This window comes from Strigops habroptila, chromosome 1 (genome assembly GCF_004027225.2).
Source record: "Strigops habroptila isolate Jane chromosome 1, bStrHab1.2.pri, whole genome shotgun sequence".
Lineage (NCBI taxonomy): Eukaryota > Metazoa > Chordata > Aves > Psittaciformes > Psittacidae > Strigops > Strigops habroptila.
In genome coordinates this window covers 128,624,274-128,637,868 of record NC_044277.2, presented here as the reverse complement: position 1 = coordinate 128,637,868, position 13,595 = coordinate 128,624,274, and the positions used below count along the sequence as shown (strand labels likewise).

General features: G+C 35.8%; 1 protein-coding gene across 11 annotated transcripts in view; it reads left to right on the top strand.

Moving 5' to 3' along the window:
* SNX13 (sorting nexin 13) overlaps nt 1-13,595 on the top strand; it is a 66,276-nt gene that overhangs the window by 40,925 nt on the left and 11,756 nt on the right. For 6 of the 11 annotated variants that reach the window (XR_003990543.1, XR_003990541.1, XM_030479290.1 and 3 more), the window contains 7 exons: nt 501-694; nt 2,254-2,358; nt 2,913-3,045; nt 3,763-3,800; nt 7,336-7,405; nt 10,155-10,327; nt 12,711-12,818. Coding sequence is in view for 8 of the 11 variants with exons in the window: in XM_030479290.1 (XP_030335150.1) it covers nt 501-694; nt 2,254-2,358; nt 2,913-3,045; nt 3,763-3,800; nt 7,336-7,405; nt 10,155-10,327; nt 12,711-12,818 (821 nt within the window). In the remaining 3 variants the exon portion in view is untranslated. Of the gene's footprint in view, nt 1-500; nt 695-2,253; nt 2,359-2,912; nt 3,046-3,762; nt 3,801-7,335; nt 7,406-8,979; nt 9,051-10,154; nt 10,328-10,786; nt 10,854-12,710; nt 12,819-13,595 lie in introns of those variants that run through there. The other 5 variants (XM_030479317.1, XM_030479311.1, XR_003990546.1 and 2 more) reach the window with 4 other exon arrangements.

Here is a 13,595-nt window from a genome sequence, read left to right as displayed (position 1 = left end):
ATTGTTGGAACAGCCCAGGGAAGTGGTTGAGTCACCATCCCTGGAGTTACTTAAAAAACATGTAAATGTAGCACCTAGTGACAAGGTTTAGTGGTGGACTTAGTGTGGATTTAACTGTTGGACTCTGATCTTAAAGGTATTTTCCAACCTAAGTGATTCTATGATTCCATGCATATGACCTATTAGAATTTATGGTTGAACTTCCCCTCAACTTCTGTCATGCTGTAGAAGCCTGTTATATTCACACAGTAATGTTGGATTCATTTTTTACATGTGCATTTTAGAACTCATTGCTTCATTCCTTGACTTTGCTCCAATTTTGTTTACTGATTATCACCAATATGTATGTAGTACATTTTATTTTTTGATTCTAGATGAGAGTCAAGTGTTCTGGATGCATAACCAGAACCTGAAGTTCCATATGCAGTTAACATCATAGAGAATTCTTTTTTTAAGATGCACAAGAATAACTATGGTTGTATGGTGACTGTTTTCTGTAGATTACATGCAGCAGACTGGTGGCCAAGCACATCTGTTTTTCTGGATGACAGTGGAAGGATACAGGGTTACGGCACAGCAACAGCTGGAGGTACTTCAAAGCCGGCAAAAAGATGGAAAACATCAGACTAATCAAACCAAGGGTCTATTAAGAGCAGCTGCATTTGGAGTTTATGAGCAATATTTATCAGAAAAGGTAGGACTAGCTTACTTCTGCATTGTTTGCAATTTATTCTTTGTGCAGATGCTTCCTTTGTAATTAGGCTATGTTAATATGAAATGGATGTGATGTAGCACAAGTTGTTTACAAGTTGACATTTAAGCTATTATTTGTGTATCTTCTTTCTCCTTATGTTAAGCAAATGTCTTGCTCTTCCCCCCCCCCATTTAAAAAGGCTCAGGCTAGCACTGACTGTCCTGTCAGATACACTAAATGTGTTCCTCAGAAGCTGACTTTCTAGAATAGAGAAAAACTAGAGAGAATATAAAGACAGAATAAGAAATTCTGTCCCTCTGTGAATGCTTTCCCTTCCTTTTACTCTGCCCTCCATCCCTGCCCTTAAGAAGAAATTTAAAACAACCCAACCTAGTATTTGTACAAACTTGGATTAAGAATAATTTTCAAATGAAATAGCTTCCTGTGCCTCTCTACCTTTGTCTAAGTTGCTCAAATACCACCACTAGGTATCTTTCAATAAGCTAAGCTTGAATGTTTCCAGTAGTCTTGTAATAAATGTCTTCTATGAAATAAAATACTTGTCAACTTTGCTTTGCAAATAAAATACTTGTCAACTTTTGTTTACAAAGATGCTAACAAAGCATCTTTGTTCTGAATTTGTGTATGCATAAAAATCACCTCTCGCTCAAAAGTTTCCCTCAACAAATTCCTCAAATATCTTGTAATGCTTGTCTGTCTGCATCATTTCTTTCACTTTGGTTTATCACCTCAATAGTCTTATCATCATGGTGGTCTGTGTAGAGCTTGCTGTGGTGGTTTTTTTTGAGCCAACTGAATGCTCACCAGTTTGAAGTCAGAAGCCACCTAACACTAGATCTATTCCAAAGCCAATGAAGTCAGCCTCTCAGCTACGCTATCAAGTGAGCTGCGTTGGGTCTGGTTCAGTGCTGGCTCCCTGTCTCCATTACAGAAGATGGGGAAAGTGTGTGAACTTGGGCCCATCTAAAGGAGTGCTTAACAAGCAGTAGTTTGAAATATGTCACACCGAGGAACGACTGGGAGTTCGATGGCTGATACAGTTAGCATGCTAGTAGCTGTGATTGCATAAAAAGCTACCATGATTACAGCTCCTGGTAAACTCTCCAGAAAGTGTCAGTTGGCAAATTGTGAGCCTTTCCTCAGATGTTTGGGGAATTCATACATCTACTTTCTTTGTGGCTTATTCTTAATTTCCAAATCTAGATCTTTCTATTCATAAATAAGTAAATAAATTCTGGTTTTCAGTCAGAGTAAATCTGGTTTAGATATTGCTTCAAATAACATGCATAAATTGTTTTTGAAATGATTCTTAGTATTTAATCCTGAAACTTCAGAGTTTTAATACAAACTCTGAACTTAATTTTTGGTGGAGGAAGGGGTCTACAGTGCTCTTTTGGTGTTCTAGACAGTTCTAGAGATACTCATCAAGAAATTTCATTTACTTAGAGAATTGCAGCATTGTGTGGTATTTTATTTGTGAAAATAGATACTTTTTCTTACTTTTATGCTGCAAAAGTTGATTTTAGATCTCTGTGCAGGCATCTCCGAGAGTTAATATTGATGACAACTTAGTAGCAAAACTGGCAGAAACACTGAACCATGAAGATCCAACACCCGAAATCTTTGATGATATTCAGAGAAAGGTATACTTTATTTATCCTGTATTTCATAAGAACTCTTAAACCTTTTGTGAGGTAGGATTATACTGTATTGGCTGAACTGGAAATTTTCTGGAAAGTAGTATGCAGTGTCTTCCCTCTCTTCCTTTCCCTATTCTCACCTGTCCCCCTAGGTCTTTGCAGGTCTACATTTGTAGTTTATCAACAAAGAAGGACTCTGAGAGAGAGCCTGTTGTCAAATGGGTAAAGGCCAAATATGTTTGCAGTGCAATTGGAAAGGTTAAGAGGAAGGAAACATTTACAGTTCATGTGCTGTTGCCCTTCCCATATGTGTATGTCTCACTAGTTAAATATTTTTGGAGACTATTATACTTCTAGCGCAGTTAGTTTTCATAACCTTTCTGTTAAGTGTAAGCCTGAATTGAAATTCCTCAGACTCGCGTTAGGGTTTTAAAGGAAACTCAGACAAACATAATAGAATGCATAGATGCATGTTGTTCAAGCAGAATTTTGGAAAGCTTGTCTGATTGAAATAAAAAAGCCGACCCTAGAAATAATTTTAACATTTAATCAATCAGGTGTATGAATTGATGCTGCGAGATGAAAGATTCTACCCTTCGTTCAAACAGAATGTGTTGTATGTGCGTATGTTAGCTGAGCTGGATATGCTGAAGGATCCTAGTTTCAGGGGGTCGGACGACGGTGAAGGAGGTAAGCTCTATACCTTTAAGAGGGATTTCATGGGACCGTTCTTTTTTCTGCTTTAAAATGAGAATCAGGAAGTTATCCACCTGCTTTTGAGAAGAAGTTCCTGTAGTATCTCATCTGATTTTTAAATTAATGTTTAAATTCATGTTTCCTCCTTGTGCTGCTTTTGTAAATATTTCTTTTTTTTTTGGTAGTAACTTTATTAATCTCATGTTATTTTCTCTTAAGCCTCGGTAATAAGTATGTTGCTAAAATAAATATGTAACTCTTCCATTCTCATTTTTTATTCAGAAGTGTTTGAGGTTCTTTAACATTGGGTTGTTTTGATACATAACTATGTTCTCCATCTGGAAATAGAAATTGAAAGTACATAGGAGATGTGGCTTTTTAAAGCAATTAAAATAATTCTTCTCATTACCTGAAGTACAAATCTAATGGAAATTGTTTAACTATTCAATTGACTCCTTAGCGAAGCAATTTCACATGGTGATATAAAAACTTTAAAGGAATATTCTCCTGAGTATTTGTTTCGTATCTGTAGCTATATAAACTTACATGCATTTCCCTTAGGTGTCTTTACTGAAACCTTGAATTTTTGTGCAAATTCAGATACCTGCTATTTTCCATAATGTTTTTGCATTTTTATTTCTTGTGTGTGGCCCTACATTGAAGAAAATCTTTTAACCTCTTTTTCCCTTTCCCCTTCCTCACTGCTCCCAGAATCATTTAACGGGTCTCCTACTGGCAGCATAAATCTGGTAAGTGCTTGGGTTTTTGGTTTTTTAATGATTAGTATTTTTTGATCCCCAACAGTAGAGAAATTATTACTAAAATAGCTTAAATTATGTACATTAGAGGTTTTACTTCACTGCAGCTTAATTTCTGAAAAAGTTCTTGAATTAAATTGAAACACACGTAGCGTATCAATCTGCAACGTAAAACTGTTCCTTTTGTACTTTCCCTTGTTTAATGAAATCTTGCATTGTTTCTCACAGAAACAATGTATAATAATCTAATTTATGCAAAGCTTATTTTCTTATCCCTGCCTCTTTTTTTTTTTTTTTTCTTTAAACATGAATTTGAAGTTAGATGAGAATGGGTGAAAACAAATCCTTTGAAATGGAGATCTTGAAGGATAAAATTGAAATAGACTGTAAAATGAGGCATTTAATTAGATTTTTATAGATTGACTGTTGTTGGGTTTTGGGGTTATTTTTTGAGTTAAGACTTGATTTGGAAACATAAAAGTGCCTGGAGTTTATTCAGAATAGAATCTTTGTTTTCTAATCTGACCAAATTGAAGTTCAATTTTTGGTTTGGGTTGTTTTTTAGCAATTTTTGGCTGAGTCAGTTTGTCAGAATCTTTTCTTTGCTACATGAATGTGTGTAAATTTCTGAAATATGAGTCTGTATTTACCAGTGGTTGGATAAGTATGAATAGAACTGTATACTTCTACGAGCCATTTTCCAAATAACCTGTTCCACATAGATCTTACTAGATTGAATATGTTTTAAACTAGAAATCAAGAAACAGCTATTTAAAAAGGAAAAATCATAAAAATTTTGATGCATTTCCTCCCCTTAGTTTTTCAGGTTATGTGTAGCTGAACCATAATGTACACAGGGTTCAGTTGGGCATGTGAGAGTATTTTTCCAAATCTTTCAGTTTTAGGAAGGTTTGCAATCTGCATACAATTTCCTGGCTTATGTGATTCACAAGCCCTTCTAATTCGTTCTTGGAAGATGCTGTAGCTCCCGAGCAGTTCCAGTGCGTTGGTTAGATCATGGTTGCACGCAGAGGAGGAGAGTTTATTTTGTAAAGGAATACATTTAACATAAATGTAAACGTGTTTCAGTGTGGGGTTGGTTGGTTGTGGGGTTTGTTTATATTTTTTATTTTTTGAAGCTGGGATTTTTTTCCTATTGTTTTCCTTTTGTTTACATTTTGGAATACAAAGAAAAAGGGAGGTGTTCAGCTGATACAATTTACATAAACTTGTGTTAAATGCAGAAGTCAAACTTAATTTAGCCATATTTTTTATAAATTGGCATACAACTCTGGTAATATTTCACAAGAGATTCTTTTAATTGGCTCGGCTCTTCAAAAGATCTTTCAGATGTCTCAAGTACTTTTTCTAAGAATGTTCTGACATGAAAGTCATGTTTTATGGATGGGGTTTTGCCATTGCAGTGGCTCCTTTAGCTGGTTGATATGTGCTGCTTAGTTTCATGTGGCCTTTCCAAACTGAGCTGTAAAATAGTCTTAAAACCTTTATCAAGCATAGTTGCAGTACAAATAGATAATTGCATGTTACAGTTGAAGGTCTTGATTTTTTGGTTTTTGGTTTTGTTTTTTGGGGTGGATTTTGGGTTTGCTTCTTTTTTTGTTGTTGTGAAAGTATATTTGCAGAATACTACATTTATTATTTGCATTAAGAATGAAGAACATTCTAGCAGAAATGCATAATAAAGCTCTATTTCTGCTGAAGAACTTCTGCTTTCTGTAGTCCATATTGTTCAGGGTTTTCAGTGCTTTTACAGGTGTTTGAATACTGGTAGATTAGTTTTTTCTGGCTGAATTCCATGTCAAGAGTAAATTTTTATACACATAGTTTAGCTCCCTTGTGTTAGTCAGTTACATGAAGAAAAATAGACCTTGGAAAGGTGACTTCAAAGGTCAGGGAATTTCTGTACTTTTAGCTAATGACAATGTATTAAATAAGATTGGGTTGTGGTGTGATATTTTTTCTTTTTAATTAACTTGTGTTCCTGTGAGGATACCTAATGTCAAAGATATTAGGTCATATTAAATAGAAACTGTCTGTTGTGCTATCTGTTCAAGTTTCAACCATTTCGTTTACTCATATTAACTGTTGCTGTATAATGCTGTCGTGGTTTAATACTCCTTTGGCTAGTTTGGGTCAGGTGTCCTGTCTCTGCTTCCACCCGGCTTCTTGTGCCCGTCCTCACTGTAAGAGCATGAGACTAAGAGTCCTTGATCGGAGTAAACATTATTTAGCAACAGCTAAAAACATCAGTGTTATGAGCGTTGTTCTCAGGCTAAAGTCAAAAACACAGCACTGCACCAGCTACTAAGAAGGAGAAAAATGACTGCTACTGCTGAACCCAGGATAAATGCCTTGCCACAGGAGTAGTTGTGATACTGAGTTGTATCGTAAGATATTAGGAGACTTCTTACTGCAGTACATGTTAAAGCATAGTTAATGTGTTCAGACCTTTTTAGTGACTCCCTTTATTCAGTATCTAAACTTTATAAAAGAAATATATTTTCCTTGCCTTCCATAGTGAATGTTTAGGCAGAGACCGATTGAGTGGTTGAGGCAGAGAAGAGCTGTTCCCTCCAGACAGCTGGAGAAGGAAGGAGCGGAGTATTATGTTGGGATATCATGGGCACAATAAAGAGTCAGATGAAGAATGAACAAGAGCAGAGTCTTTATAATTTGTTTTCAAGTCCAACCTATCTTTTGATTGTAATCACATAAGATTGGCTTATGTTTAAGGCAACAGGAGTTTAGAAACTTGATTAATGCCTGTTAAGGTTTAAATTTGACACAAGTTTTTCACCCAGTAATGTTGCGGAGCTTTATTATGTTAAATTTTAGTAGTCAGATGTATTAATTCTAAATAATAGCAAAACTACTCTTAAAAGACCCATTGGGCTTCTTTTGGTCCCCACAATTACTGAATAGGGAGACAGGGCATTAGTCAGCTGATGATGTACCTGTTCATTTTTTACGAGGGAAAACATTTCTGAGAAAAGTATTTGCTGGTTTTTTTACATACAGCAGAGAAATTACTCCGGTTTTACTGCACTGTAACTTTTGTGTAGTGCTTTCACTTAATTGAAAGAAAACAAAAGGGTATAAAGATAAACCCAAAAGATCTATTATACAACATCTGTAACTGCAGTGGTTTGGGTGTTTGGTTTGGGTTTTTTTTTAATATTCAGTAAAAGACTGTTTGTAGCTGTGCTTCCTATTAGAATTGAGGTATCAAGTGGAAGTGGCAAATATGTTACAGTGGTCACAAAACTATGTGAAACTGGTAGGGCAAATGAAGAGCTTTACACTCTAAGTAGAGTAAAGGCTTTAGTAACCAGGCAATACAAATGCTTATTTGCATTGTTACAGTACATTAAGCTATTCTATTAGTGAACTGAAAGCTTGAGAATGAAATGGATGAATCAAAAAGCCTCTCTCAAATGAGGTGTATCTGTGATCTTATTCCGTCTTGCCTATTTCTTCCTTTTCCTCTCTCTCCTTCACCCCACAGTCCTTAGATGACCTTTCAAATGTCCCTTCTGATGAGACGGTTCAACTTCATGCATACATCTCAGATACTGGTAAGTGAATCTGTTATGATGGCTGCTTACTTGGTTTCTGCCATTTGTTTTGCATTTATTAATATTACAGGCCCTTGAAATCCTAATCCGTTAATTTTTTTAGCCTCATAAAACATTTAAATTCATATTTTCCATGAAGTCCATGTAATGGAAATCCTTATAGAATCCATGCTGCAGGTCATAGACTATATATCTGTATTTAAAATGTGATTTTTTTTTTTTTTTTTTTTTTTTTTTGTTGTTGTTGTTTATGGTAATGTTATTTTTACTATATCTGGTTAATCACTCATTCAACCTAATGTTAAGTAGCATTTATTTTAACAACGACTTAAAGGACAAATTCTGAAAGCCATCTTTATTTTTCTGGTCATACAATTCTAATTCCTGACTATTTACTTCTCTTACTATAAAATCTTCCCCCATTTTTTGTGCTTCCTTATTGACCTATCTTAATTTAAGGTAGTGACTTCATTCATTACAGTGGTGGCATTTTTGGTTATCTTCTGAAAAAAATTGCCTAGTAATAAAGTAAAATTTTTTTTATTACATTATCTATTAAATGAGAATAAGTAACAAATTTCTCAAATATTATTTGCAAATATTCTTGTTATGTGAGATTGCACTGGGTAATTAAATTGTGAATTGATCTTCAGATACTTTTTTTTTTTTTGTTAGATTTCACCATGCAATAGATCTTTAAATCTATTTATATAGCAGGCACATAAGTTGTGAGCAAGGATTCAACTACTTAACATTTTAATTAAACTCTTGTTACATCAACCTAGTGTGAGATCATGGTGCAATCTGAGTCTCGCGTAGTCAGCACTCAGAGATGGGGAAAATAATTTAAAAGTTAAAAATTAGAATTTTGCTTTTTTTATTAAAATGGTGTGTAATACTTTTTTCTGAATTAAACCTAGACGTTTCATTGTTTTGATCTAAGAAAGAAGTTAAACTTAGAACCACACAAATCACATTAAATTTATAATCTTAATGGCAGTGCGTATTGATAACGGTTAGCTTGAATCTGTGAATCCATAATATTCCAGTTGAACCAGGGGTATGTACAGGTTCATATTGTAGGATAGGATTAAACTGGACATGTTCTTTCTCTTCACCTCATGTTTGAACGAGAAATACAAGTACCTGCTTCTGGATGCTACAGGCAGTAGGTGCATCTTGCACCTGTGTGCAGGCTCCTTTCCTCTGCCTTTCCTCTTCCCTTACTACCCTTTACTGTGCTTGTGGGGTGTGTACAAGATCTTCTCCATAATCTTTGAGGATTCACCTTGTCTTGTGTTGCAAAATAAATACTGATTAAGAGGCTGTGACACAAGGGGTGGTGGGGACAATTTCTTTCTTTTTCTGCCACTCTTGTCTTGAAGTGTTACTCCTAAAGGTGCAACTTGGGAATGCCCCTGAGATGTGGTCTAGTGACCGCACAGGAGAGCGGTCAACGTGGGATAGAGTATAGGACTTGCTCAGGATATGTGGGGCTGGGGTTTCCTGGCTCCATTCCCTAGTCAGTCTTTTGGCAGCATCCTCACTGCCTGCTCTTTTCTCTTGGGATTCAGCACTCAACATTCTTCTTCTAGAGGGTAGATGGCAAAGAAAAGATGCTCCATGCCCACTGTGCACCTTGCCAGTGAGTAATTCTTGCACTGTCAGCAGCTGCTTCTAGCTGGAGCTGCTCCCTGACTGCCTAGACCTTGGCATTATACTTGAGAAAAGTCAAGGGTGGACGTTGGAGCTGATAATTTGTCAGGAAGTGTATTTTATGGAGCATGGGTGCCTTGAAAAATCCACAGAACTTGATTAAAAAGTATTTCACCTAGCTACTGGAAAATTATGGTTGCTGGGTACTGGCTCAGTACTTAGAGGTACAACATGTTACCAATTTAAACAATGTGCAGTGTAAACAACATTGGTTCTAGGTTATTCTGTAGGTTAAATGAAAGTTGTAGAAACAAACTCTATTGTCAGAGAATTCCATGATGGAGGAATGCCCACGATAATTTAAATATTCAATGGAGGACAAAACATGTTTGCTTCTCTTTAAGATAGCTATCTGTGCTCTTTTCATTTATAAACTGACTTCTCCATGAAAATGTGTGCGTGCATGTGCGTGTGCACACACAGAATGCATTATATATGTGTACACACACAGAGAATGCATACATATGTGTGTATATGTAGTTTCTGTTGACTTAAATGCGGGGGGGAGAGGATTACTTTTTTTATCTTACAGTTAATAACAAACTTCTGATGTTAATAAAGCCACATGCTTACAGCTTGCGAGCGCTGTCTTATGTTTATAGATTTTTTTTTTTGGTTTTTTTTTTTTGATGGGCAAACTTTTGCAATATGATTAGAGTACTTTGCAGAGTGGAATTTCTTTTGGTTTCACAGTTGTCTTTCACCCCTATCTTGAGTTCTTTAGGTTAAAATTATTTTTAAATGATCCGTTCACTATTCTTAAAAGTTAAAACCTTTTCTATTCTTTTGTTTTGCATGAGAGTGAAACTTGTATAAGGCTGCTTAATCTCTCTACTTAAGTTTACGTAGTAAGTTTCTGGAGGGTGTCACTTATACAGTGTTTGGCATAAAGGGATGGCTTACTCTTCTGCTTGCATGTCCATTTTTGTCTTTCAAGTCTGTCATTCCAGACATTCTTTCACTTCACGTTTGTGTCCTTTCGTCTTCCTTCTTTCTGTTTGTTCCTTTTTTGTTTTTGTTTTTAAACTACTAGTCTATGCTGACTCTGACCCATATGCTGTGGCAGGAGTGTGTAATGACCATGGCAAGACATATGCACTGTATGCTATCACAGTCCATCGGAGAAATCCAAACAGCGAAGAGACATGGAAGACATATCGACGCTACAGTGACTTCCATGACTTTCACATGAGGATCACTGAGCAGGTAATTAGTCTCATAGAAGTCTTTTAAGGTTTCTTTGAAAGGTGCTTTTTCTGTGGGATGGCATGGCGTGAGTATTGGCTTTCTCAGTGTGACTTAAGATGTAGAGTTAAAGCACTACATTATTTTCCATTAAAGTTTACGTTTTTTACTGTTTATATCGTATGTTATTTGTATTGAGCAGTTTACAGGTGCATGTTTATATAGTTTAGTACCTGATGGCTATATAATTGCTCTAAGAAAAGAAAATGGAGCTTAAAAAGCTTCCTCCCCTCAACAGTCATGTATTTCATTTGATGCATTTGTTACAGAGATTAAGAAATAAAAACTGAGCTTGGGAAATAGGTGTTTAGGTTTTAAGTGAAATATTAAGGATTGGTGGGGTCTCAAAAGGGACAGCTGTTGGCAGCTCAGTGTACAGCTAGACAAATCTGCCTTTTATTGCCGCACTTGTATTCTCAGACTCTTAACTCTCCTAAAATGAAAGAAGAAAAAAAATAGAGACTTGGAATTCACCAGCTGGTACAAAGTAGAACCTGCTGACATGAAAAAGTATCAAAAAAGCGATGCTTTTGAAAGAGGAGGGTGAAATGCTTTTAGACCCAACCTTTGGAGAAGTCAGATTTGACTACCTGATCTTTGAACTAGTCAGAATTGTTGGATTATATCCAACTGTGTTTACTGTGTTATTCATAGAGAGGCATAGAGAACAAATTCTGTGCAGCTAGGTTAGCCTTATGAAATCACAACAGAGTTAATGTTCTGCTGATACAGGGCAGTCATTTAAAACTGATTGACCAAGAAGTGACTAGAAAAAATGTCAGAAGCAAAATTTTTCAAAATACAAAAGCTCAGAAATTTCTTGTTGCTAAATCTGATTTCTTTGAATTTACAGAAAATGGAAACGTTATCCTAGAACACAGAAATTGCAAAAAGTAAAGAAATTCCTGTGCTACATTGTAGCATCTTGGAAGCTCCCAGCAACTTTGCTTTGTTGTGACAATAGACATTTCTACTGAGTTTATGGGCACAGAAATGTCAGTAATACACTGAACACCCTTCTTGTGTGCCTGTCTGAGACATTTTCATTGACATATTAAGGGTAAAGGTAGAATTTTTTTTTTAAAGTTAGCAAGAAGGGCAGGGATTATTGTTTTATATTTTTTTCAGAGAAAATAGGTACTTGACCCAAAGCAGAATTGAAGGTAGCTGTGTATAGTATCTATATGAGCTTTTTTCCTTAAAGTACTGAACAGATTCACACCAGTTTTTTTTTAGTTAGTAATGTAATAAATATCATTTGAAGTAGCTTATCTATACTTAAAATAGAGGCTTTTCTTTGCTTACATTGTTTCTATTTAGCTACAGTTATCCAAATAAAAACTAGACTGTTTTCTGTTCTGTTATTTTCCCTCATGACCTATTTGTAAAGTTAGAAATTTATTCTTTGGTGCTTCCTACAGGCCATAAATGTTACAAGAGCTTTGTGACCTTCCACAGTTTAATGCTGTCTTAGCAAAAACACACCTTGCAGGGACTGACTGAACTCACTCATTAAATCTGTAATTTTGTGTTCTTCTCCAAGGAGAAAAGGGTACAACCATTTTCCAGGTTGTTTCGTAAGGCTTAGATACTGTATCTCTCTCTTTACCACCTTAACAATATTATTTATCATTTACAGGGAGTCTAGATTCTATGTGGATAATCCTGATTCTTAGAGTTTTATTCTTGTCACTTTTTTATTTTTGTGCACTGTAGCAACTATATTCAACCTTGTGAAGTGTTAGGGTCTCTCCTTTCCTAGCTGCTTCCCTGGAACACAAATTCTAGCTGTAAAACTGGAATACATGTCAACCAGTGCCAGTCACTGTTATTACCTGGGGGAAAAGGCACAGGTGATGGTGTATCAAGCGTGGTGTGATAACCTGTGTGTAAACTGGGTGCTGTCATGCATTCTAGGGAAAAAAGCTTAATCATTTCCTTGGTAGGTGTGATCAAGAGAGAAAGGGAAATATGTTTTAGAAGGAATTGCAAGTTCTCTCAATGTAGTCTCCTAACCCTACTAACTTTACTGATAAATCTTGATTCTAAACCTTTTGCACGTTATGCTGGTCTGTATTTCAAAAATGAGTATTGCATCTGTGTCCAGAAATTAAATTTTGCCCTTGACAAATTTCCTGAGAAGTTTTGTGCATTTGTTCTTAACGGCCTGCCATTCAGTTTGGCTTTTCCAAGGAGTCTGAGTTCTGGGCTTGATTCAGAAATTATTTGTCAGGTGTCATATGGCAGATAAGAATAGGTAAATGTAATGAACCCTGTAATTTCTGAGCCTATGTGGTGATGTGAAACTTTTCAAAAACAGAACAAAACAATCTTCTTTTTCTAGTTTGAAAACCTCGCAAATATACTGAAACTTCCTGGCAAAAAGACATTTAACAATATGGACAGAGAATTCTTGGAAAAGAGGAAAAAAGATTTAAATGCATATTTGCAGGTAAGCTGTTAGAGGGTTTTGGTTATGTTTTTTTTTTTTAATGAGGTGGAAAATTTGGTAGTGTGTTTGGTTTCGTTTTGGGGTGTTTTGGTTTTTGGGTTTTTTTTTTTTTGGAATGGGGGTGTTTAATCATTCTTAGCCAGTTCTGTCACAACTCCCTGAACTGGTGAGATCCACCTGTGTTTGGTTTTGAGGTCTGTACCGTTAACTTTCTTCTGTTACACTGGTGTTTGTGGTTACTTGTGCTGTGGCATAAAGATTGGCGTGGCACCCAATCCAGTGGTGTAGCAAACCATACAGCTTCTTTGTTCAGGTAAGGCTTGTATCAGCCCAACCAAAGGAATCCAGTTGTCTGACTTCATAAGGACTTTCTGGTCATTTAGAACTGAAATATGTTGACCAACTCAATGGACATGTTAACAATAAAGATAATGAATAAAGCATTTTGAAATCTAATTGTTCTGTTTAGAGTGCCAATATTTTTTCTTTTGTGTGAGATACGTGCCCTGTTTTTAATAGCAATAATTTTTAATCTTTCTCAGTTTTAGAAGGAGTTTGGTCATAAATGTGCGTTTTTCTGTGAGATACTATAATTAACATCCTGTCTAAAATTATGGGAATTACCAAGAAGCACACTGTTTCCATCTTGAGAATAGTGTAATGTTGTAATAAAATTTAGAGAATGAAAGAGAAAATGCATAGCAAGATGTAGGGTGTTTGTGCATGGTAAACTTTTGCCAAGCTGAATGGTCTGGCCTTTTTCATTATACATTAAAA